We start from the raw sequence: 22937 nt of genomic DNA on the forward strand, positions 1-22937 counted from the left end.
TTGTGTAGAAGAGTGGTGTGGAGTCTTATTAGCCAAGGAGCTGCAGTGACTGAGTATTTGATGGTAGTTTTCATACAGCCGTGAGAGACAAGTGAGGCTGCTGCTCCAGCAGTTAGCACTTGCTCTTACACTTTGTGCTTTCCTGAAAGTGTCTGGGAAGACTCACTATTATTAAGATGACTAGATTAGATAAAAACAGTTTGTGCAAGACTAAAAGGAGTAATAATAAAATAGTTTATTTGTTGTATTTCTTAGGAAACTAGGTCTAGTATCTGCAGCTGTCAAGGCTCATGGGGAAGGAAAGAATGATTCTGAGAATGACTCAGCTCAGAATTTCTTATTTTTTTTTCTGTCTGAAACAGATACTTGAATAGATGCACTACGTCTACTGTTATTTTGAAAGAGAAGGGTCTTGCAATGTTACTTAAAGCAAAGGTCTCTGTGGGGGTAGCTTTGCTGTCAGTGCAGATGAACTTTAAAAATAAGATACTGTACTGAAAAACAGCATAACAAACCATTTTTTTTTCTTTTTCCTGATAACGTTGCTTTAAGAGATTTCTTAGTGGGCTAGATGGAAGTGTCAGCTCAATACCAGGTATTGATTCCAGCTCAGTATCTGTTTCTGATAGAGATGTCTCTGCCCCTGGGCAGACCACCACTTGGCAGCATCCATTGGCTCCACCGGGTAGTGTCAGGGAGTGGTGGTTGCTGTGAGCTCTCTTTAACATCCCTTTCCACTTCCCCGGCTTTTCTACATTCGATGCTTTGACATCTTGCTGTATTTCATTTCTTGTGCTCTGGGAATGTGGTCGACATTCATATTTTACATTTATGTGATGTTTCCTTCTTGAAGTAGACTTTCACCTCCTGTGTTTACAAAGATAACAGAATCTGTTTCCTACTTGGTATTTTCTTTTTGCATCCTTAATTTTAAATCATAATTCCTGTATTTCTTTTTGTTTTGTTTTGTTTTGTTTTGTTTCTCTTTTTGTCAGTTACATTTGCAGTATTTGAACTCCTAATTCTGTGCTTCAGGGAGAAGGTTGTTTGTTTCAAACTGGCTTTTTCCTGGAGTAATCCAACAAAGATACCTGCCGATAAAAGATATTGAAAACATAAAATTAAAAAGATAAAAAGCGTAGGGTAAACCTGGTATATTTTAATCTGTCCTTCTGAGCTGGAGGTTATACATCTACCATCATGTTTAATGGCTGTCAATAGATTTCTCCCTTGTTTCATGTAATCTGATTTTAGATCTATTTATATTTTTGGGCTCCATGACATCTTGTGACACTGAATTTCATAATTTGATTTGTGTAGTTCATGCTATACATATATATATCTATAATCTTTCCTATTGCTTTGAATCTGTTGTTCTGATTCTGCCTTAGAGAACCGTCAGCTTTTGCTTTATAGTTGTCTCTAAACACCAGGGATGGTTATGAATTCTTCAGAAGAAATCATAGGTTGTTCTGTGAAACAGTGACTGTATTTAAAACCATTAGAATCAAGACGTGTTTTAAATTAAATTGTTTATAAACATAAAGAGTGGTTTCCTTACAGCAGCAGGGTCCCTCAGACATTGCTGGGACTGAATTATTTTCCAGCTAGTTAGTAACAGCATTGACAAATTGTATTCTTATGAAGCTAAAACTTGTGTGTGAAATGTTCCTTTCTGGACTGTGGAATCTGGAATCAATCATTAAAGAAAAATCTGAATATTTGATCAAACTGACACTTTAGGCTCATTTCAGATCCTTGAACTTTGGTTTCTGTTTTTGCAGTCACTGGGATAAGCTTTGTAATTATTCCCAAATAAATGAGAAATAGAAGTATTAGAAGGATACATTCTGATGAGCTTGTTAAGCATTTTACATTTATTTCTGTTTAAATTCCTATTGTATGTTGTTACCAGACAGCAAAAGTCTTTATTTATACAATAAATATACATGTGAAATTATCAATAGACATTTTTCCGTAAGATTTAAGTAGAAACAGTCATCTGAATTTCTCTGATGCTTAGAATGTATGCTTTGAACTGAATTAAGTATAGCTGTGAATTTTCAGGACATTAAAGCGTGTGTTTTGCTCTACCCAAATATGATTCAGATGGTTTTCCAGGGTGTGCCAGTCTCAGTGGAGAGTTCTGTGATGAGGAAATACTATGTTTAGAGTGAATGCCAGTTTTTGTGCATCCTTACAGGAGATTTGCTGCTGATGCAGGGAGAGCACAGGTAGGCCCAGCTGTGATAGCTGGGGTGCTGTTGGTCAGAGTAGGATTTTTGAAATCTGAGAATAAATAAAATGGTCTTTAATATAAGTTAGCTTTCTGGACCTTTGAAAATCAGTTGGGAAATGAGACACATAACCACTTTGTTTCTTTCCTGTTTGGTCACTTTTTATCATGTTTCAAATACACAGAAACATTTCACAGAAAAAAATCATAAAAGGTCACAAGTGCTTTCATAGTTGGGAGTTCTGAGAGGTATATTTAAGCCTTGGCAGACTTTTAACCTTTTCTAGCTTACAAAGTTTGCCATGCTTTTAAAACCCTTTGATTGTATGGCTTTTGTTCCCCTGAAAGGGGGACAGGGCTGCCTGGTTACCCAAGCAGATGCCAGGCTTCTGATTTGCATTTGATGAAAGCCACTTGTGAAAGCAGAATCAATGCTCAGATTTACAAACAGTAAACGTGGGTATTGGCTTGTCATTTCTTCTTAGGTTGTTGTCCTATAAAGCTGCTCAAGTTCATCTCTTCGCAAGAACATCTTCCTGCTATCCCTGCTGCCCATAAGCATTATGTTAGATCGAGATGAAGGGTGAGTAATTCCTTTTAGCTCCATTATTTTTTTTTTTTTCCACAGGAGAAAAAAAAAAGAATGAAAATGCAGTCATTTAGAATAACGCATTATAAGTTGATGAACCATAATAACTAAACTGTGTGTCTGAAGGGGCCTAATTACAGAACACCAGAGGCACAAGAGGGAGCTTATTGTGGACAACAAAATAGTGCTCTAATAATGCTGTCACTGTACTGAGTACAGCATCAACATTAATCCATGTGGTTATATCCAGGTAGAGCATGGAACAGAATGCATCAAAAAGAACAACAGAAAATAATCTGAAAGGGTTATATATCAAATCAAAGCCAGCAGGGAGAGAGACATTATTTTGAATGGGGTTAACTGAAAGCAAAATGGCAGTGCTTCTTAAATAAGGATATTTTTTGGCTAGTTTGTGTGTAAACTACCACTGATTGATGTATAAGTAGTGTGTATGTATGCTGAGGTATAGATACAGGAGTAAGAGAGTCAGCAAAGATAGGCATTCAAGACACAATCTATTATACGATGAGACCAGCTGTTACAGACTATATCAAGACCAGTGGCCAGTTAGAGCTGTGGATGCATCTTTTCTCCTATTAAAGGGTGTTTGTGGTTTTCAGATTGGACATGTGGCATAGCACTATTATTTTATGCATGACACATCAGGAGAAAAAGCACAGTGTCAGTAATGTAGGCTAATAAAAGGACTACAGGAGAGGTGTTGCCATTTCCGTTTGATATGAACTATAATGAATCTAACTTGGTTTGGCTTGGGTGTCCTACCTCAGCAGGCATGCTCTGTAAAACCCTGTTTGCTGTGATAATACATAGCCATTCTGACAGAAAAGATGGAAGTTTCGTACGTACCAGATGAAGAACATTCTTTATAGTGCAGGAGGCCAGACAGAAAACTTACCCACAAGCGATAGGACTGAATATAAATCTCAAGATACTCAAAAGCCCACTGCTTTGTCTTGGCTATTTCTGTTTTTCTGTACCATACAGTGCAGTACAGTGCACAGACTCATGAGCTAGATCTAAATGAGCTGTTACAAATATAAGTGTCACTGCAAGCAAGTGTAGGAGGTAAAGCACCTCTTGGGCTAACTTAGCTTTCTTCCCATGATAGAGTTGCTGTGCTCACTACAAGATAAATCAAATCAGCTTTAGCAGATTTATGCCATAATATTACTGAACTGCTTCCAGTGTCTGAGCAAGTTTGTCTAGTGCCAGTTTGGATATCTCTCAATGTAATTAATTTTTTTTCTAATTCTAGACAGTTGTATATGTAGGAAGTTTTAAGGGATTTATAAATGATGACCTTGCCTGTGTCAACTTGTACTCTCACTCATATTTCCCAAACTCATACATGCATTAAATATTCCAAAATATTTTTTAAACGCAATAGTCAGAGGTTATATCCGTATGTGAACAAATGCTTTAGTATGTCATAAAATGTTATCCAAATGTTAGTTTTTCTTCTTCTTCTTCTTTTTTTTCTTTAGAGCAAATACTTCATGCATCTATTTTTTTTTCAGAATCATAATTTCCCATTAAAAAAAAAAGATTATTGCTGCAATATCAGACAGCTTCCCTTTAAAAAACAACAACAACAACAAAAACAACTAAATTTCCTCGTTTAGTGGTTACTTGCCAGTTAGTACATAATATCTATCAGTACAGGGTAGATATCCTTAGTTGGAGCCCAAAGGTAGATGGTAGGAATACCTCCACAGAAACTACAGGTTTAAAGATTGTCATTATTATTGTTATTATGAAGTGTAAAATAAGAAATGAGGTTGTGTTACTTTGTTTCTTGTAGGCCTGGATTTTAGTCCCCAAGTATGATTTTAGTCTGAAGCCTGAATGTAGGAATCAGGCCAGGAGTATAATTGTCCCAAACACTTGAAAATTAATTTGTTTGATTGTGTATAAACTAGAAAGTTTTCACCCTGCAGACAAGTATGATGTTATACCTATATTTGTCTCAATGAACAAGCATATGAACTGAGACTTGTAGTGAGAATTGGCCTGATGCATGGAAATTTGACTGGCTATATGTGAATACAAACAATTAATGTAAGTAGTTGTAGTGAACCCTCTTGGCTTGAGCTGTTATACTTGTCTTCTCCAATGAGATTTGAATCTACTTATGGTCTTTTATTTGAGGATCAGATACCCCCTCCAGCTAATCTATTTATACCTGCTCACTTTTTAGGTTGTAGGTGTTCTAAAACACTTAGTATTCAGGACCAAAGTTTGGAACAGTCTCAGATAAGTGCAGGCAGCAAAAAAACAAATAAAAGGACTTTTTTTTTTTTTTTGTGCAGGTATAAGGTCAGGAGACAGGGATGTGTAAGCGCTAATTCCAGGCAGCAAAAATCTTTTTTGTACTCCTGAGAACAAGTTCTCTGACAGTACTCCTGCAGCTGTGCCCTTTTGTTCCCTTTCTCTACTGTCTTCCAGTTGCACCAAGTAGATGAACTTTCTCTTCAGTTAACAGATTTCACTTTTTCACTGTTCTCTCCTTTTCCTGTCATTGACTCAAAACTAAATACTTCTTCATGGCCTTCTAAAATTAAGTTTCTTTCTTGTTCTTGTCTTGTATACTACGTGTATCTCTTCCAGTCTGTATCATTCCCATTTCGTGCCCTCTCTGCAATGTGCCTCTTACCTAACAGCTCTTTTGTGTCTTGATTCATACAGGCCTGCACTTGAAAATAAATGTTTTATTTTGCACTGCACACCTCACTCCCTCTTCAGGTCTCTCATTCAATCCATTTCTATAAACTTACCACCCTTCACTGCCTATACTCTGGTGCAGTCCAGTCCTTAGTTGTGAGTGTGTTTGAAAATGAAAGAGACAAACACCTATAACTATAAAGAAAAAAAAAGTTAGAAAAAAAGTACCCCACCTTGCAAATAAAAATCATTCCTGAGTGACCTGTGTGCTCCCTGTTGATTGCATCAACAACCATCATTTGTTCATGATTATCTTACTAACATTCCAGACTTCAGATCAAGGACCTTACTTTCTGAGTTGTGTGTAAATTGTAATCTTCTCCAATACACTGAAAAACAACAGACTTTTTTGTTGGACACCCAGTTTGTCTATTCAAAAAGAGAGTAGGAGTTCATTTTCTATGATCTCTTTTGTGCTTCAGATGGAACAGATGGCTCAGCAAAGTAAACATCTGTATGTGAAATGTAAAGTGTTCATACGTTTGTCTGTGCCAATGTAAAGTGAGACCTGGTCATCAATACTAATCTACAAACTTTTGGGGAGAAGACTAGGAAAATTTTGATTTAACACAGAAATCATCAAGTAGAAAGTTGCTGACAACTAACTTTAAAAAAGAAGAAATTGCTGGCTATTTCTGTGACATCAGTTACATGCTGGGGCCCATACTATAGAAAAGGTAGCCATAAACATCTCTGTTCTCACGGGATTTCTCAAACATTCATTTTGCGATAAGCATTCCTGTAAGCTAAGGCAAAGAGGAAGTCAAGGGCACTGCCTGTTACCTGCTGATCATTTCTCGTCCTTGCCTCTGCTTTCTCTGATGCATGTAAATTATGGTACAACTACCAGAAACATGTTAATATTTGCATTAGCTGATATTTGTGTGGTCATGCCCTAGAATATCTGCTGCATTCCATATTTGAGCTATGCTTTCTTTATTAAAATTGGACACTTGAGCTCTACTTTGATTGTCTCCTGTCTTGTTTAGAGAACAGTACATGCAGCATGAAGTTATTTCAGTTATTCAGTTCTACTGAATACTTGAAGGAATATACTTCTATATTCCTTCTACTGTTAAACTGCATTAAACAGGGGGATAATTTCTGTTTAATACTGAGTAACATAGGCAAGGTTTGTAAGGGAAGATAACATTAGACCAATTGATACTGTGGCAGGCATATGGGTGTGATATAGTAGAGGCACTACAGTAATGTATTAATTATTCCCCATTCTCCTATCCATTTCTCTGTGGTATGCCTGAGGTTTTATACTGCTGTACCTGCTTTGTTTGAGTAACTGCATTGTAGAAGTTGTTGCAAGTTGAGAAAAATGATTTGACAACTTTGTGTGGAATAATTGATGCTTTTGACTCCTGGAAAATTGTTGGAGGTTATTTGCTCCTATTAGATGGCTGTAACTTGGACGATGGGGAGGAAGTTATTCTCTTGTTGTAAGCATGATGGTGGAAACAGAGGTTCTTTTTTTTCTTTTTTTCTCTTTTTCTTGTGAATGTGACTTGAACTCTTTTCCCAGAAATACTAGATGACAATCTGCAATCCTGGAGTCATTACTTCTGTAATTGTTTGATTCAACAATTGCAGATAAACACAATAATCAAAATGATTAGCAATGAAAACAACTTTTGTAATGTAGATTTTTAGATTTTTAAGATAAAACCTTATTGTAATAAGTAGGGCAGTTGAAATTTCTCCAAACCTTTTTTAGGTTTTAGAGTCTGTGGTGAAATCCTGATTCTACCAAAGTCAGCAGCAGAGTGGAAATTGATGTTGATGGAGCCCTTCAATTTCTAAGGCACTTAATGACCATTTTAAAACATGGATATATTTAAATGATCTACCAACAAGTGAAAGTTTTATGTGCTTGTTTAATGATTAATAAACATGTATGGGAGCACAACATGCTTATTGCTCTACAAGGCCAAGTTTTGTACCGAGATAGATTAAATTCAGAAGTGATTTTCATCACGGACCTGTTCCTGCTTTTAGTGTCAGCTGAGTCTGATTGATGATTTTTTTTCAATGGCAAAGGACCGATGGAAAAAATCCTATGATTTTTGGAACTAGGAGACCCCAAAATCGAATTTAAAGATCTCAAGATCTCTGCACACCAGGTTCTGTTATATTTGTTGTTGTTGTTTTGTTTTCTTAAACAGTTTACCTTTGTTCTGTTGCAATTGTAGATCTAAGGTGTTGTTAACATTGTAATAAATCGGTCTTGCCTTGCAGTATTGAAGAATAAAGAACAAATGAGGGCATTTAAACAACTTTAGATGTAAGCATAATACCAGAGCACTAAAATTCAGTTGTTCAAATTTCAATACTTCAGCTATCTCCCATTTACACTGGACACATTTTCTGCTTTATTTAATTCTTTTCCAACAGAAAACCAAATTCATTTGATGCTTTCTTCTAATTTAAGATTTCTGGACAAAATTGATATATAACTTCAGTATCCTTGATGGTCTTGTTATTTCTTCTTCCTTGGTCTTTGAGAAACTTGTGTCCTAAACTATCCTGTTGTAGATAACAGAAAAATAGGAGGCATAAGTGTATGGAAGTTGATTTTGGTGCTCTAGATATACCCAACTTTCATTTTCAAAACTCTTTTTTTTTTCTGTTTCTGATTAAAGCCACCCAGCCAAACCTGTTTGTTTTAATTCTTTATTCAAAGGAGAAATTAAAAACATACAAGTCTTTCTAAATTAATGCTGTACAACACTGAAGTCAGTTTTACAGAAAATAAAAGGCACAGAATTCAAGACTTGAAAATGAGTACACCGTGCTAAGCTACTCCTTCAGGCACTTAAAGTACTTTTCTTTAAATCTTAATGAGCAAAGCTGGAACCTGTCTAAATTTTTTCTGAAGTCAGATATTTCCTTCTTTAGCTGTTCTTGACTAAATTGCATTAAACAATTGCATTGCTTGTCTACCACACAGCTGCAGTGTCAGGAGGCACTAAAGTTCCATAGTGTATAAATATGACAAGCAGTTCCTGTTTAATTTGAGGCTGTAGGTGTTTCCCCCCCCTCTCTCCAGATATCAAAAATAAGAAAAGAGTAAAGAATACAAAAAGTTTTATCAAAGGAGGAAGAATAAAATGAAAAGTAATGTTCTTGTGGGTGTACTTCTGTGGGACAAACCAATATTCATCATACTTTTACTTGAAATGGGAAATGAAAAATAGAAAAGAACCCAAGAGAATAAATTAAATGGAAAATATTGTGTTATTTTGAAAAATATGAGGTTAATTTCAGTTTTTGAGCTGGCTTTGCTTCTTAATAACACTTACTATTTCAATCTTCTGTATCTATTTTATCATATAGTTTTCTCAATGTACATCATTGCAATTAGGGTGGATATAAATTATAAAAATTACAGGAGTTAGAATTTATTCAAAATAATTTGGAAATCACCTGGGAATAAAACAGTGGTAGAAGCAGTTGTGCAAAAGCCTATATTTTAAAGATCATCAGGCTTTCTTCCTCTTAGAAAAACAGGAGAATAAAGATCAGGATGAAGAGCCAAATTTATCTTCAATCTAAAAGTATTTAAATCTAAGAGTTGCAAGCCTAAGGACTCCCTCTTTCCTCATCTACTTGAAGGGATCACAGTGATATAACAGGATCAGAATTATTCTGAATCCAAACAAGTCCAAGGCCATGGCAGATGCGAGAAGCGCAAGTGCCTTTTGCTGTGTGTGAGAATAAGATGAGGAGAGCAGCTGCAGAAGCTGCAGTTTCAAGTGGACAAGAGTGGCATGTTGTAATCTGCTCTAGAAATGAGGAAGGAATGGATTACTGCAGTCAGCATTCCAGCTGAAAGGAGAGGTCTTGACCCTGCCGAGCAAGCATTGGAGGAAAAAAGTTCACTCATCTTCATATATCAGTAGACGGAGAACCATCTGACTAGACCTCAGTTATGTGAATCTATTTATATTAAATGCAGAGGCATCTCCTAATTAGAAATAGGAGACAATTTGTGGTTTCTTCACAATATTTCCTGAAGGTAATCATATTATTTAGAAATTATATTAGCTGGGAAATAGAAAGGTAACCCTAATTCAGGATTTGATCATGACTGTGTAACTAGGCACAGGTGCTTTATTTAAAATCTGTGGAAAGAACATCTACTGGTATGCTGATAAGTTTATTCTAAAATCTCAGTGTCCTTTCTAGTGGCTTTGCAGGCATTGTTCAGTCAAAAGTGGCAGTGCCACTGCAGCTTACAGGATCAGTCTGGTCCCATAAAATGTTGAGGTGGTCATGGGAACAAAAGTTAGGGCAGACTTGCTTAGTATTTTTCTGCTTAGAAATGTGTTCTTAGAATTTTTGGATTTAGGCAATATATCATCCTTTTCCTTGTCTCCTTATTCACAGTTCTGCACACCTACCCTCTGCCACATCATTACAGCTGACAGTGTAGCTGTTTTGGAGTCATGCTGTGAACCAGATCTTTAGCTTATCAGCTAAAAAAAAAATCTGGGCAGCAATCTCTGCATTTAGTACACCAAATAAAAAATCTAGTAATGATTATACCACTAAAAAGAAAGCATGACTTTTTTTACTAATGTCCCTGGCATTACACTATCTCCAAGAAAATGTTTTTAAGAAAAACTCTGTGATATAAAAATAGATTTCTGACTAGCTGGCCAGTAATATAGAATCATTCAGGTCGGAAAAGACCTCTAAGATTATTTAGTCCAAACTTTATCCTTCTACTAAAGTCCACCACTAAACCATGCTACTAAGTTCTACATCTACATGTTTCTTGAAGACCTCCAGGGATGGTGACTCAACCATTTCTTTGGGCAACCTGTTCCAATGCTGCACAACACTTTCGGTAAAGCAATTTTTTCTAATATCCAACCTAAACCTCCCCTGACACAACTTGAGGACATTTTGCTTTGTCTTATCACTAGGTGCTTGGGAGAAGAGAGTGATTCCCACCTTTCTATAGCCTCCTTTAACATAGTTGTAGAGCACAATAAGGTCTCCCATGAACCTCCTTTTCTTTAGGCTATACAACCCCAGTTCCCTCAGCCACTCATTGTTAAGACGTGTTTTCTAGATTCAAGCCAGAACGCTGTTGGCCCTCTTGGCCACCTAAGTATGCTGCTGGCTCGTATTTCCTCTACAACATCTTCTAGAAGCCCATGAAATATTTTTATTTTTACCTTTGTATCTCGGTATTTTCAACAAATTCAAAGTTACACTAAAACGGATAACTGGCAAAATAGCCTGGATCATGACTAAAAAAATATATTCCTGAGCATGACCATTCTTTTCAACCAGCAAGAAAAAATGTTCTGTGTTTGCAATGCCATGTGTTGAACCAAATGAGAAATAAGGCAAGGGGCAACAGAGGACTTGTCAGTTTTAATAGGCTTACACTGCTCATCAAAAATTTCAGTATCAGTTGAGTATATTTTCAGTACATTAGACTTAATTTTGATGAACTTATCAATAAGATCATTAGACAAAACCACCTAGGAAAGTGGTGGTGATGGAAAGAAACAATGGATTTATTTACATGATCTATTGTGTTCCTGTGTCTTAACATTCCATTTTGTTTTTGGAAAAGTTAAGATTTTTATATGGAAATTAGAGTTTTTTTATTAAATGATGTATGTTTCATTTTATTAGATTTTATAAGAAGAGTCCCTCTCACGCCCAACTCTAGTGCAAGTGCACTTTTGTTTGTTTGTTTTGTTGCTGTTGTGGTTGTTATTTTTTGGTTCTTGCATATTTTTTTTTTTTGGCAGTTCAGCTTTTCAGATTACAACTCTGGAAAATATCAGATGTATTCCAGAATATTTTTTTTTATAGTTTCTGAATATTTAGTGTTTTCGATACCATGATCAAAAAGTACACTGATACTATAAGAGTTGCACAATACTGAGCTAAACTTCTATTTAATACCAACCATAACTATGCTGTAATATAAAGCTATGATTAATGTTTTTTCAGTTGTAATTAGAAATTGTGTGATCACCTCACTTCGGATGTAATCTATAGTAATTAACAAATACATAAATTATGCTGTGAATAGATATCGACTTTTCTTTCACTGTTTATAAAGAAAGATATCACACAAAGAAGACTACAAATCTTAATTCAAGTTAAAACCAAGTTCACTTCAATTTAAGGTATAAATAAAAGATATTTCTGCTGCTGCTATTTCAGTAACAAACAGGTCCTTACTGAACTTTCTCCAAGGTCTTAGCCAGTCCACAGTAGAGATAGGACAACACTGAGGACCAGCCAATTTAAGGCAATGGTTTTTATTGTTCTTCATCTTTGTGGACTGCTAAAGTGATTCAAACTCTTAGAAATTTCACAAAGGTCAAATAATGGCTATATTTAACTTTCCCTGCATCCTTTAGCAATACTACATAGACTCAGGGCCAGGGTGAAAACTGCTTATCAAAGACCAGTAACACACACAGTGGCTTTCCTGAGTTCAGGAATCTGTGCTGTTTCTCCATTTAACAGTAATCACTGTCTTGCTGGTAGACTGAATCAACAAAAACTTTTGTTCCTCTTCACACTTACCTACATTCTGTACAAACCAGGTCAAGGTAACTGGCTAGTCTCATTCGTTATCTTGCTAGCAGTAAGGGAAAAATGGGTGAAACGCAGGACCTTTTGCTTTCTCTGATCTTGGTGCAGTGCAGCCTGTTTGGAGGACTTTTCCATGGCAATTTGATTGAAATAATCAAATGGTCTCTGCTGGAATTTTTCCCTCTTTCTTTGAGGGGACCTCATATTATGTTGTGTTACAATAGGAGCACAAATGAAGTCTGATGGGATAGTTATGGGACAAATTGCTTGTAGCAAGCAGAAGTATCACAGCTGGATTTATTTCTGGGTGTAACAAGCCACAGATTTCTGACATGGCCAGTCACTGCGCTGGATATTTTTCTCTCAAAGCTGGAGCTATTGTCTTTTGGTAAGACAAAATACTTAAAACTTCTCTGTCATTGATCTTCTGTATTCTTACCACAGAAATTCAAAGAGCAAAAAGTTTTCTTTTGTGTTTCTGAACTCTTCCTGTTCTAGTGCACCTGTCTTGAAAAGTCTCAGGAGCATGGATAGCTATTCTAGCTTTGTGGTTAATGGTCTTGGTCATAGATGTTTCTTCTTTCACTCAAGCAAGGCTTCATGTTCTTTGTCAGCTACTTCATCCATCTGCAGTTTTAACTGTTTTGTGCAAGCATCCTTGTACAAATCAGGCTAGTTTCTACAGATTGTACAGTACAAGTCTGATTCTCTAAAACACTGAGACTTGGAGTCACTTTCCCTGATGAGGAATGATGAGGAATTAGTATAAAATGAAGATAAGAGACTGTCCGCTTGTTCTGTTAATACTAAAAACAAAACAAAAGAAAAAAAAAAAACTTTCTTCTACCATAAATATAATCTGAAATATATTGCAGATGGAATTGGTGACTCTGCTTTTGAATTGTACATTAGTCTTTTGATCAAGAGTATGCATCTGCTTATCTCTTCTACTATGGAGTTTGACCAGATTTTTCTTCCTTAAACTTGTTTCTATTTTGGCTAATCTTTTCCTCTGTGAACACTGCTAACGTTACTGTGAGCATCTCTTTAACTTTTTATATTTCAAGTGCATTTCAGAGTGTTTTAACAATCTTAAAACCCAGTAAACACCTGGAAAGGAAAATTGATTTTCAAGAAGAAGGTGGCATCCTTTCTCAGTGAAGCAAAGCCTGTTTCCACCACACTGATCAGCATAACTTCAGCATGCCCAGCTTCTATGTTACAGCCACTTGGGAAAAGATTAGTGTATTACAAAGTGAAGGTGATTTACGGGTTGAAGTGAGCTGCAGGTTGGGGTATGTAAGCACCTGCCTAGCTCCTTAGGTGCATAATGTAGAACATATGGCCCATAGTGGGCCAGGCTGCAGTCTTTTCAGCATTCTCCTTCATCCACAAATCACTGACCGAGGTAATTATCAGTAACCAAATAATTTTTATTCTAGAGTAGTATGTCCAGATACAGTTTTATTCTGGTGTAGATTAAGTAGAATAACTTATTCTGGTATAGTTAACTTCAGTCAGTCTTACCTATGTCAGCAACAATTTGGAGCAGACTTAGCATAACACTAAAGCACTTGCACTCTTTTCTGCTAGTTATTCTCTTTGGATCAGATGGAAAACTGTGATTTTTACAGCTAGAGGTGTTTCCTATCCCATGGACATTGTTCATGAATAGGAATTCTCTTCCCCAGAACCTTTAGGGTTTTCACTGGCTACTTACATTCTGCTTGTCCAAATGGCTTCTCTCCTGTTTGCGAAAAGCATCCCTCCATTTCTTTTGAATTGCAGTATAATGTTGTTTAAAGCAAATATAGTTTTTCTATGTAAAATGAAATCATCCCATAGCTATTGTCAGTATTTATTTGCTTTATGTCCTCGTGCCACACCCTAGAGTTCTTGTGGTGGTGGTTTTGTCAACAGACAGCATTATTTTTTGTAATGAAATCCAGCAGAGTTTTGTAAAAATTAGCTCTCCTCAAATGCTGTTGTTTAACATTTGGTCACTGGGTGTCACTACTGATCCAGGAGAAAAGCAAAGCTTTGTTTCCATTTTTGTTTTAAATTTGTACAAGGCAGAAAAATAATATGTATAAAAGAACTTTTGTATTGTCTATAAAAACTTATAACTAAGGACTCTATAAAATGGTCAGTAAAGAGGTACTGTGTTCTCCAGTTCTAGCAAAAAGTCTGCTCTATGCAAACCACTTCTAACTACAGAAAATGAGTTACTGATATTTTTCAGTACGTTAGCTGCTCCTAAACCAGAACGATTTTAGCTGCTGTTCCAGTCAAGGACCACAACTGCAAAAGGGAAAACATATCTTTATTTATTTATTTATTTTGGTTCAGAGTACAGAAAACTAGGTTGCAATAGAAGATTAAGAAGTTAGACTACATTTACAAAAATTAATTGTCAAAGTAAACCTCCTGCTTGGAACTTCTTTTGGGGTTCCTAGATTCCTGTTTGTGTTTTAGAACCTATCGTTAGAAAGATTAATCAGCCTACACATGATATATGGTGATCTCAAGCAAGGCTGGAAAAATCAGACTCAAAACCTGAGCAAGTATTGAATGGTCTGGCCTTTTACTATTGCATGTAGGAGAACTAAATTTGAATCTGGACATAAATCTTAGTCTCTTGTTCACTGATAGCTCTTGGTAAATGTGAGGCACCATTTTGGAATGTATGCTGCTATTCTAAGAAAATGAACTTTGGCCTTTTAGTGAAGGAAAACCTGCTTCCTTTGCTGCAGTGCTGTATAAACATCTCCTACTCATGTCTATTCTCTGCTCTTGGGATTCAACAGAGCTTAAGAAAAATATTTTAATGGAGACTGATTTCTAACCCCTGCTGAACACCTCAAGAAATAAATGACTAATGATTATATTCACATTTTTCTGTTCTAATCACTTAATGATCAGCATTTGACAGCAAAATGCCCCACTTGAAGGGGAAGGCAAAGGGGGATGTTAAGTGATCCCTTCATGGAGGAAACTAGCTATGTGTTTTACCTTTCTCCCATTATTTTCTGAGAAAAGCTAAATCCTATGTGTCCAAGATACCTTGTGTTGACCAGAGTTCAAGGAAACTGGGTAAGCTATCGATGGGTTCATTTTCTCTACCTGGGAGTGGCAAGTATTTAAACAGGGGCAAGTGATGGTTTAGTCCTGCCTGTTGCAAATGCTTTTGAATACAAAGATTTCCATGGAACATAGGAAAGAGCTCAGTTTTCTGCTTACTGTGTTCCTTCAGTGTTATGGGTATAGTTATTTTATTTATTTATTTTTTCCCCTGGATATTCAGGAAAATTATCCTCAAATGCTGCTGAAGCAGTATTCAAAAGATTTTTTTTTTTGTGTGTGTGTGTAAATCCTTACCTGAAGAGGCACACTTCATCTGCCCAGCTACTTCATCAGCCTTGTCATGACTGCTAACAGACCTGTTAATGTAACGGTTTCTGGGTAAAGGCTTTTCTGGGTTGTAACTGAGTAAATCTGTGAGTGCCAGATAGGTATGTTTGCTTGTACATAGACTCCTTGCTGATTTATTACAGTGCTTCACCCAACTTCCCTATTGTTATATGGAAACTGAAAAGAATGATTCAGTGCTCCACCTTTCCCAATGTTAAAATGTAGAGTTTCTTTCTAGAAACATGGGTTCATATCCCAGGAGGGTGACTCAGCCCCTTTGCTGGCCAAGGAATGCAAGCTTAATATTAAGGAATTCTTTGTGTTAGTGTCCTGAAAGTAACCTTAACAGAAGTCTTGTGTCCTTACTGTGTAAGCTAAGTGTTCTCTGGACTTCTTTGTGAAAGTAACGCCACTTTCTTCCTCTTTGTGCTCTTCTCCTAATAATGACCATTATTTGCAAATTTAGTTGCCACACTGTGTGTGTGTTGGTTCCACAAGAAGTCTTAGGCAATGTCACAGCCTCCAAGGTAAAATCTGCCTTCACCTCCATGCAAATATAGAGAAGGGGAAAATTAGGCTGTTCTGCCAGAAAAGGGAGGAGACAGAAAAATGTAAGAACAGTCACAGAATGATTTTGTGAACTGTAGTCTATGGAGCTTCAGCTGGATCACACATCAATAGCTCCAAAGTTATGTTATTTTAAATGTATTTGCTCTACTTTTTGCTCCTCTAGCTTTCATATGTTCTGAGTACATAGAAAACTCCGAATTCCCCTCCCAAGGAGCCAAGAAAGTGTTTCCTTTAAATCTGTGACAGCAATGGTACTGTTGTCCATGTGTTTAATAAGAGCAGAATTACAGTAATGTTCCTGTAACATGTGAACAAATAGAGTAAGTGTTTCCACAATGGCTACAACTGGGATTTTGTAATGTTCACTGCTTTAACCAGTTTAAATAAAGCAAAGCAACCTAAAACCCCTATCTGATTTGCTAAACAAGTTCTGTCCTGACTCTTTGTGTATATCCTAAATCTTTCTCCAGCTGTTAGTCAAAACAAATACATAATTAAGGAGAACTACCCCTTATTACTGTTTAATTTCCTGATAAAGACATTAAATTAAATTAAAAGGAATTTCCCCCAAAGCCCCCCTTACAAACCGAATCCCTGCACTGACAAGCTATTGGATTTTCTGCAAAACAGAATAACAAACAACAAAAAAATCTACTTTCGGGCTTTTAGATTTGTGCAGTTTAATTGTTGGTCTATTTCCCTGATAAGGTGAGACTAGTCCCATATCACTAGGGGAATGGTATCCTGCTGTGTTTTTCCATCCTCATTTACAATGATTATGTTATCAGGCTAGCCAGGCAAAAGGGTGGAGCAACTATAATTTCAAAGCAGGATTAGGTTGAAATAACGAGGTCACCAAGTTGTGGTTGTCATGGCAACGTCACATCTAAGAATATGGGATGCTTCTAGGAGATGAGGCAAGCCTCGAGTCTTTCCCTTTGCACAAAATCCCAGACTATTTCTGTAAAATTGCTTAATTGCTTTTAAACATTTTTTTTTCCGAAGTGGCTTTTGCCATAACAATGAATCCAAATTGCACTGGTTTTTATTGACAGTGTCTTAAAGATGTGTTTACCTCTGATCTGCTATTGATCCTGTTTTCCTGTTGTCTTCTGAGTCTATATTTCGGCTGTTTTTAAAAGATCTTTTGTTTAAAATATATAACAGAAGCTTGTAGTGATACAAGCAGCACTCAGGTGTCTTGATTCTCCTTGAGACTTCACAATCTTTTGAAACACAGCGTTCTGTCAGGTCAGACACTGCCCTGGGACCTCTCCCACACTCACAAATAAAGGACAGCGTTTTGCTGTTAACTCCTGAATTTCCCTGCTAGTGATAGTTTGTGCCTATTTCTTAGTATCTGTTCATGTCTTTTACATATATGTTAAAATCCTCCACCCACCTTTTTTCTGGTAATGTCTAAAAAATGTTATTTTACAACATATTATTTATTATTGTTTCAGGTTGTATTGGATAGGGTAAATTTGCATGGCTGTGGAGCCTTACTTCACCATGTCACTTCTCATTACAGGCTTTCGTGTAAACTTTGTGGTACAAACTCCTGACAGGCAAAGTAGGAAGGAGTTGCACTGCATGTGGTTTTGTTTTATTATATAAAATCTTACCGCAAAGACTTTCTTTTCCATTCTCAACTTTTATCTGTGCTGTAATATTGGTGAAACATTGTGATGTAAATCTCTCAGCATACAGTTCTATCGAAATCAGTTTGATTTTGTGCTTTTTAGTTGCCAGACATCTACTGTGATCAGTATAAGGTAGTGTTTAGGTGAGCAGGGCTAACAGATTTATGGAGTAAGAGAGTAAGTTACAAACAGTATAAGGGAGAGGTGGTAGATTGTAATGGTAGGGTATGGGTTTTAGTACATAGTGACTCTGAAGAAGCCTGAATTGTCCCAGAAGAGTTTGTCTGAATTTTTCTTCAGTGTCTGGGGCTCTTTTGCTGTGGACATCTGAGCTCCACACAAGATGTCGTCTCGGTGGTGTATCAAGATGTGAGATCATGCTGCCAGTGTCTCCTCACCAGTATAAGTCCCACCATGTTCTTTACATATCAGCCTACTTACATGGAACTTGCAGCAACGTCATGGACCAAGGACCACTACCTTTTCTCAGTTTTTGGTTGAAAGAAGTAGGTAGACATTCAGATAAACATGTAAACACAAGGTATGATCACATAAGGCCAATTGCCTTTGGGCTTATGTGGAACCATAGGATAAGGGTTCCTACAGACAGGAAACAGAATGAAAAAAGCTGTTTGTTTTTTTGCCATGTTATGAGAAAATTACCAAGGTTACAATAGAGCTGGTTTCTGTGGTAAGACTTTTTTTTTTTTTTTAAATGAAAGAAAGTGGACAGAAAATACCATATTCAACATCTTCTTTCAAGGACATGAGATGCTAGGTTGGAAACAGATGGTGTTTTTAGACAACCTGATTTTTGAGTTACTTCAGACTGCCTTCATGGGACAGTACGGATGTTTTCTGTTTACCTTTCTCTTGTCCTTCACTGTCCTGTTAGGACTTGTGGAGTGTGGCATCTTGCACTTTGCTGATGTGCTGGGGAGTAGGGACTGTGCAACGTGGATGGTTTCCGGCGATAATGAGACTAATCACTGAGTTCTGAGAGTAAAAGGAAAAATAAATCTCAGCTTTGGTGTGGAATGCACTGTTGGACTAGCTGGTAGCAACGTAGTATTTTCTCTCTGATTTTGTTTAGAGGCAGTTGGTCTGTTATTTTCCACAAAGGATGGGATCTTTACACAGCAGCTGGGAATATTTGTTGATATTGTCCAGTCAGGTGAGTAAGTTCTATATTTAACAGATTTGCCACCTATGATGGTGCATGAAAATAGGAATTTTCCCTGTTTTTGCAGGTTTGTGCTTTGTCCTGAGAAGAAGCTATAGATTACTACTAAATGGCTTGAATGTATTTATTCTGTGACCTTATGATCTATTATTCTTCAATGAGCTGAAGAACTATGTGGTAAATAAAGAAAAATTTAAAGCCAAATTGTCAGTGGGTGTATCCACCAGATGGTGATGTTCTACCAAATTATTTGCACAATGATCTTGCAGTAAAAATCTTGTATTTTGAGAGATTTGTGATTACGTCTTAAATTTCATATGAGCGACTCTTGCTTCACTCGTAATTAAGCTTGGAAAGAGCACGTTTCTGGCAATGCTAAAGAGTCTACTCTGTTTGTGTCCAGTACAAATGACACAGTGCTGAACAGGGGAAAAAAAATAAAAATCTGTAGCTTCTACCACATTGAAACTCGGCAAATGCTAGCATATTAGAAGCAAGCTTTACATGACCACTTTACAATTGTGGAGGACCGTGTATCTGACAGACTTGTTTACCGCTTGGGCAGTTTGTTTTTGTGAGAAAGCAAGTATCAGGATGAGAAGGGTGAGCAGGGCTTTTATCGCTGTATTGTTCCATGGTTCCTCTTCCCTTAGCCTGGAGGATCATGTGGATGGATGCCAGAGGTTTGGTTTGCTGGGTGGGGCCTCATCTGCATCTCAAGCTGGAAAGGAATGGGTCTGCTACATTCATCCTCCCTTTTCTTTGGCTGGCTTGTTGAGTTGAACAGCCCTCTGGAAAACTGTGTTATGGAAAGTTACACAATTTAAAGTCTAGCTTTTCCATCCTCATATACAATAAACATCACTGCAGCTTGTGCACATGCACTGAAGCCACTCAGATGGAAAGAGCTTTGCTATTAAAAATTGTTAGTTATTGATTTAGTTTGAGGAGCAACTGCCAGTAAAATTAGATCTTTCAAAAGTCTTCAGCCACTGTACCTAACATAGTAAAAGGCTCTGAGAAAACAAAAGGAATGTTCTTCTGTTTAGTCCCAAACTACCATCAGAAAAATGAAAATGATAATTCTTTGTTCTGTTTTATATTTGTCTCTTTCTTATTGTCAGTGATGCTGTTCTGCACACAGATCTCCAATGAAGATATTCTATAGGATATCAACCACCTGTAAATATAAGCTGTGCTCTGTTTGATCTAAAAAGGTAGTAAGAGGGACAATTAATACACCTGCAAAATTCACAGTCTCTAATGGGAATGTTTTTTCAAGACAGAATATCAGTGAAAGTGATGCTAATCATAGAGTTGCCAAAGAAAATAGTTGTTATTACTTAATAAAAATAAAAAATCAAATAAGGCTTTCAGTAGGGATTGGTTCTGTTAATGTATTTTGAATTGTGAGCATGCTCTGCCTTTTCCCATATTAACATCCTAGTCTGGGAGGATTCCAGCAGTCCTGTTAGGGTAGGTCTGATTATGGGAATACTGATAGTATTGATATTGATATGGTTCACACATCCAGATTCAGCTCTGTTCTTTGCCACAGACTTCCTGGTCGAGGTGGAGCATCTGGGGCCACAGTGCATTTGAAAGGAAACGGGATGATGTTCCTTCTTCCTGTCAGGATGACATTAATTACATGCTGCGGATGCTGGCCATCTCCCTCAATACTGTTAATCCAATTCTCCTCATGTCCTTAGTCTCCTTGTTCTTAGCCACGACAGCTGGCACTGATTTTTGTGTGGTTATGCAATACTGTGAGCACAAATGTAGTAGTTCACCCCATCTCTAGCTACAACACGCTGCTTTTGTAGAGCTAGTGTGTATATGCTTGTAGTTTTGTGAACTTTGTTTTCTTTTGAAGCTAAAAAGATAAACAATTTTCCTCTCTCATGACCAGTGTGCACTGGTCACTTTGACTAATTATCACTCTGTTTGGAAATACATTTCCTATATTTCGTCATTCCATTCTGCACTGCCATTTTCTGAGGCAGAAAACCAGCTCTGTTTGCTGCCATTGGTCTTCATAGTATAAGACGTCTCTGACTGAGCATTTTTAGTGGTGTAATTTTGTAAGCAGACTTATCAGTGAGGTGACTTGAGGTACTTGGACTAGACGGCACCAGCTGGGAGAAACTGCATCACACATGGTTTCCTTTTGTTCTGTACAAGTCCATGAATGACTTGCTCATTGAATTGTTTTTCTCCTGCAGCACAGCATGATCAGTGATGGACAACACTGATCATTCAGGAAAGTGTTAGAGAGCTTACATGAATTCTCCAGGTTCTGTAACATTCATTAGGAAATTACTGAGGAACTTGTGAAATCTGAAAAACCCAACAAATATTCTGATGCACTTTTGCTACGTGTAGGTGGATGGCACTGTGCTTGCCATGTGCCCTAGCTGAGAGTGTGCCGCCAATTTATTCTGATACACACATGGAGCATTTGAGCTGTGGCCAGAAATGTTTGTAAACTCTTTGGGATTTTTCAGCATTTGCCTTCAGGTGTTTGGTTTGGTTGCATGCTTTGACAAGAAGAGTGAGCAAAACCAAGATTTTTTCTGTGAGCAGCTGTCCTGTTTATTATGGATTTGATGGTTGGATTCCCTGCTGTCTAGTATCAGTGAAACTTTGACAATACCTTTTCCCATGGGAAAGACAGTATTTACTGGTGTAGATTTTCTGTTGTCTAATACAGTTTTATGTCCGACAGTTGAACTTGCCTTAGTAAATCCACTGATAAGGTCTATCTTCTCTAACCAGCCATTTATTTTAATGAAATGCATAGGAAAAAAATAATTTTGAAACCATTGCCCTTCTGTCAAATCTGGTTGAGATTTGCCAAACTTCTGTAGGAGAGTAGAGGGCAGACTGACAGATGAGGAGTCACGCTGTGATTACATAATCTTGTTTCCTATGAAACCAGGCTAACAGGGAAGCTTTAGATGGCTAGTCTTCAAACTTGTCCCAGACAAGGAATCTTGCAAAGGAAATGGTGCTTGTAGTATAATAGAGACTATCTTTGTGAAACGTATGCTGGTTTGGCATCTAGACTTCAGTGAAACTGCCCAACTAAATTGTTAGTGGGAGCTGTGCCATCTGAACAGATGGGTGTGTGTAGGCAGTCAGTAGTCATGTTTGTTCTTCATTTATGGGAATTTAGACCAGGATTTGAAATACCATGAAGCATAAAAAGCAAAATGCCTGGGTAGACTATCCTCAGGTTTACAACCAAACCAGGTAACTTGAGCATTTGCCCTGTTGCAGAGGGGGGCATCCTCTCATTAAGCTAGTCTGGGACAGGACATCTGACAGAAACAGTTTTTTGGCTTGAATACTTCACCCATAACTGTATTCAGATTTCTCAATTCATTCTGTCCCACCAATCCAGTCCATTTTCCCTATGACTCTTTAAACTATGGTATTTTTGCTTTTGAATCCTTTTAACGACTTTCCCATATCTATTGCATTCAGTTCCAGCTTCCCTGCAGTCATAACTGTGAGTGACTCCAGCTGTGCCTGGAATTCTGCTCACTTCTTTCCACATCATCTTCTTGCTCATTTGCTAGGGTAAAGTTACTTGTTAAAGCATGTGGGTAAGTACACATATTGCTATAAGGTAGGTTAAATTGGAAACCTGGTGTTGGCTACACCTCCAATAACTACCTGACTCCATTCACTTACCTGGCTGTAAATATAAGTCATTTTCCCCCAAACTCTTACTCTTTTTAGCAAGTGAACTATTGAATCTGCCCAAGCATAGAAGTAGTTATTGAGAGGTAGTTATTGCATTATATGAAACCTTACAATAACTTCCATGTATATTCAATCCAAGCTTTCTCCAAAACATTTATCCACAACTTTCAGTTTTGTAGGTGGTGTTTGGAGCAGTTTTAGGCCTTTTGTACATTAGGAACATTTTACTATGTTGCTGTGACAGCAAAACCTTCTAATAGAGACAGGTTA

At 37.2% G+C, this 22937-nt stretch overlaps 1 protein-coding gene across 1 annotated transcript in view; it reads left to right on the forward strand.

The window, feature by feature from the left end:
• Nucleotides 1–2784: 2784 nt before the first annotated feature.
• The window catches only part of LDB2 (LIM domain binding 2), a 372691-nt gene continuing 352538 nt past the window's right edge, over nucleotides 2785–22937 (forward strand). Inside the window, exon 1 of the mRNA XM_040557166.1 lies at nucleotides 2785–2819. Within this exon, the coding sequence (XP_040413100.1) occupies nucleotides 2800–2819 (20 nt within the window). The 5' untranslated portion in view covers nucleotides 2785–2799. The remainder of the gene's footprint in view (nucleotides 2820–22937) is intronic.

The sequence above is a fragment of the Cygnus olor genome, chromosome 4 (genome assembly GCF_009769625.2).
Source record: "Cygnus olor isolate bCygOlo1 chromosome 4, bCygOlo1.pri.v2, whole genome shotgun sequence".
Lineage (NCBI taxonomy): Eukaryota > Metazoa > Chordata > Aves > Anseriformes > Anatidae > Cygnus > Cygnus olor.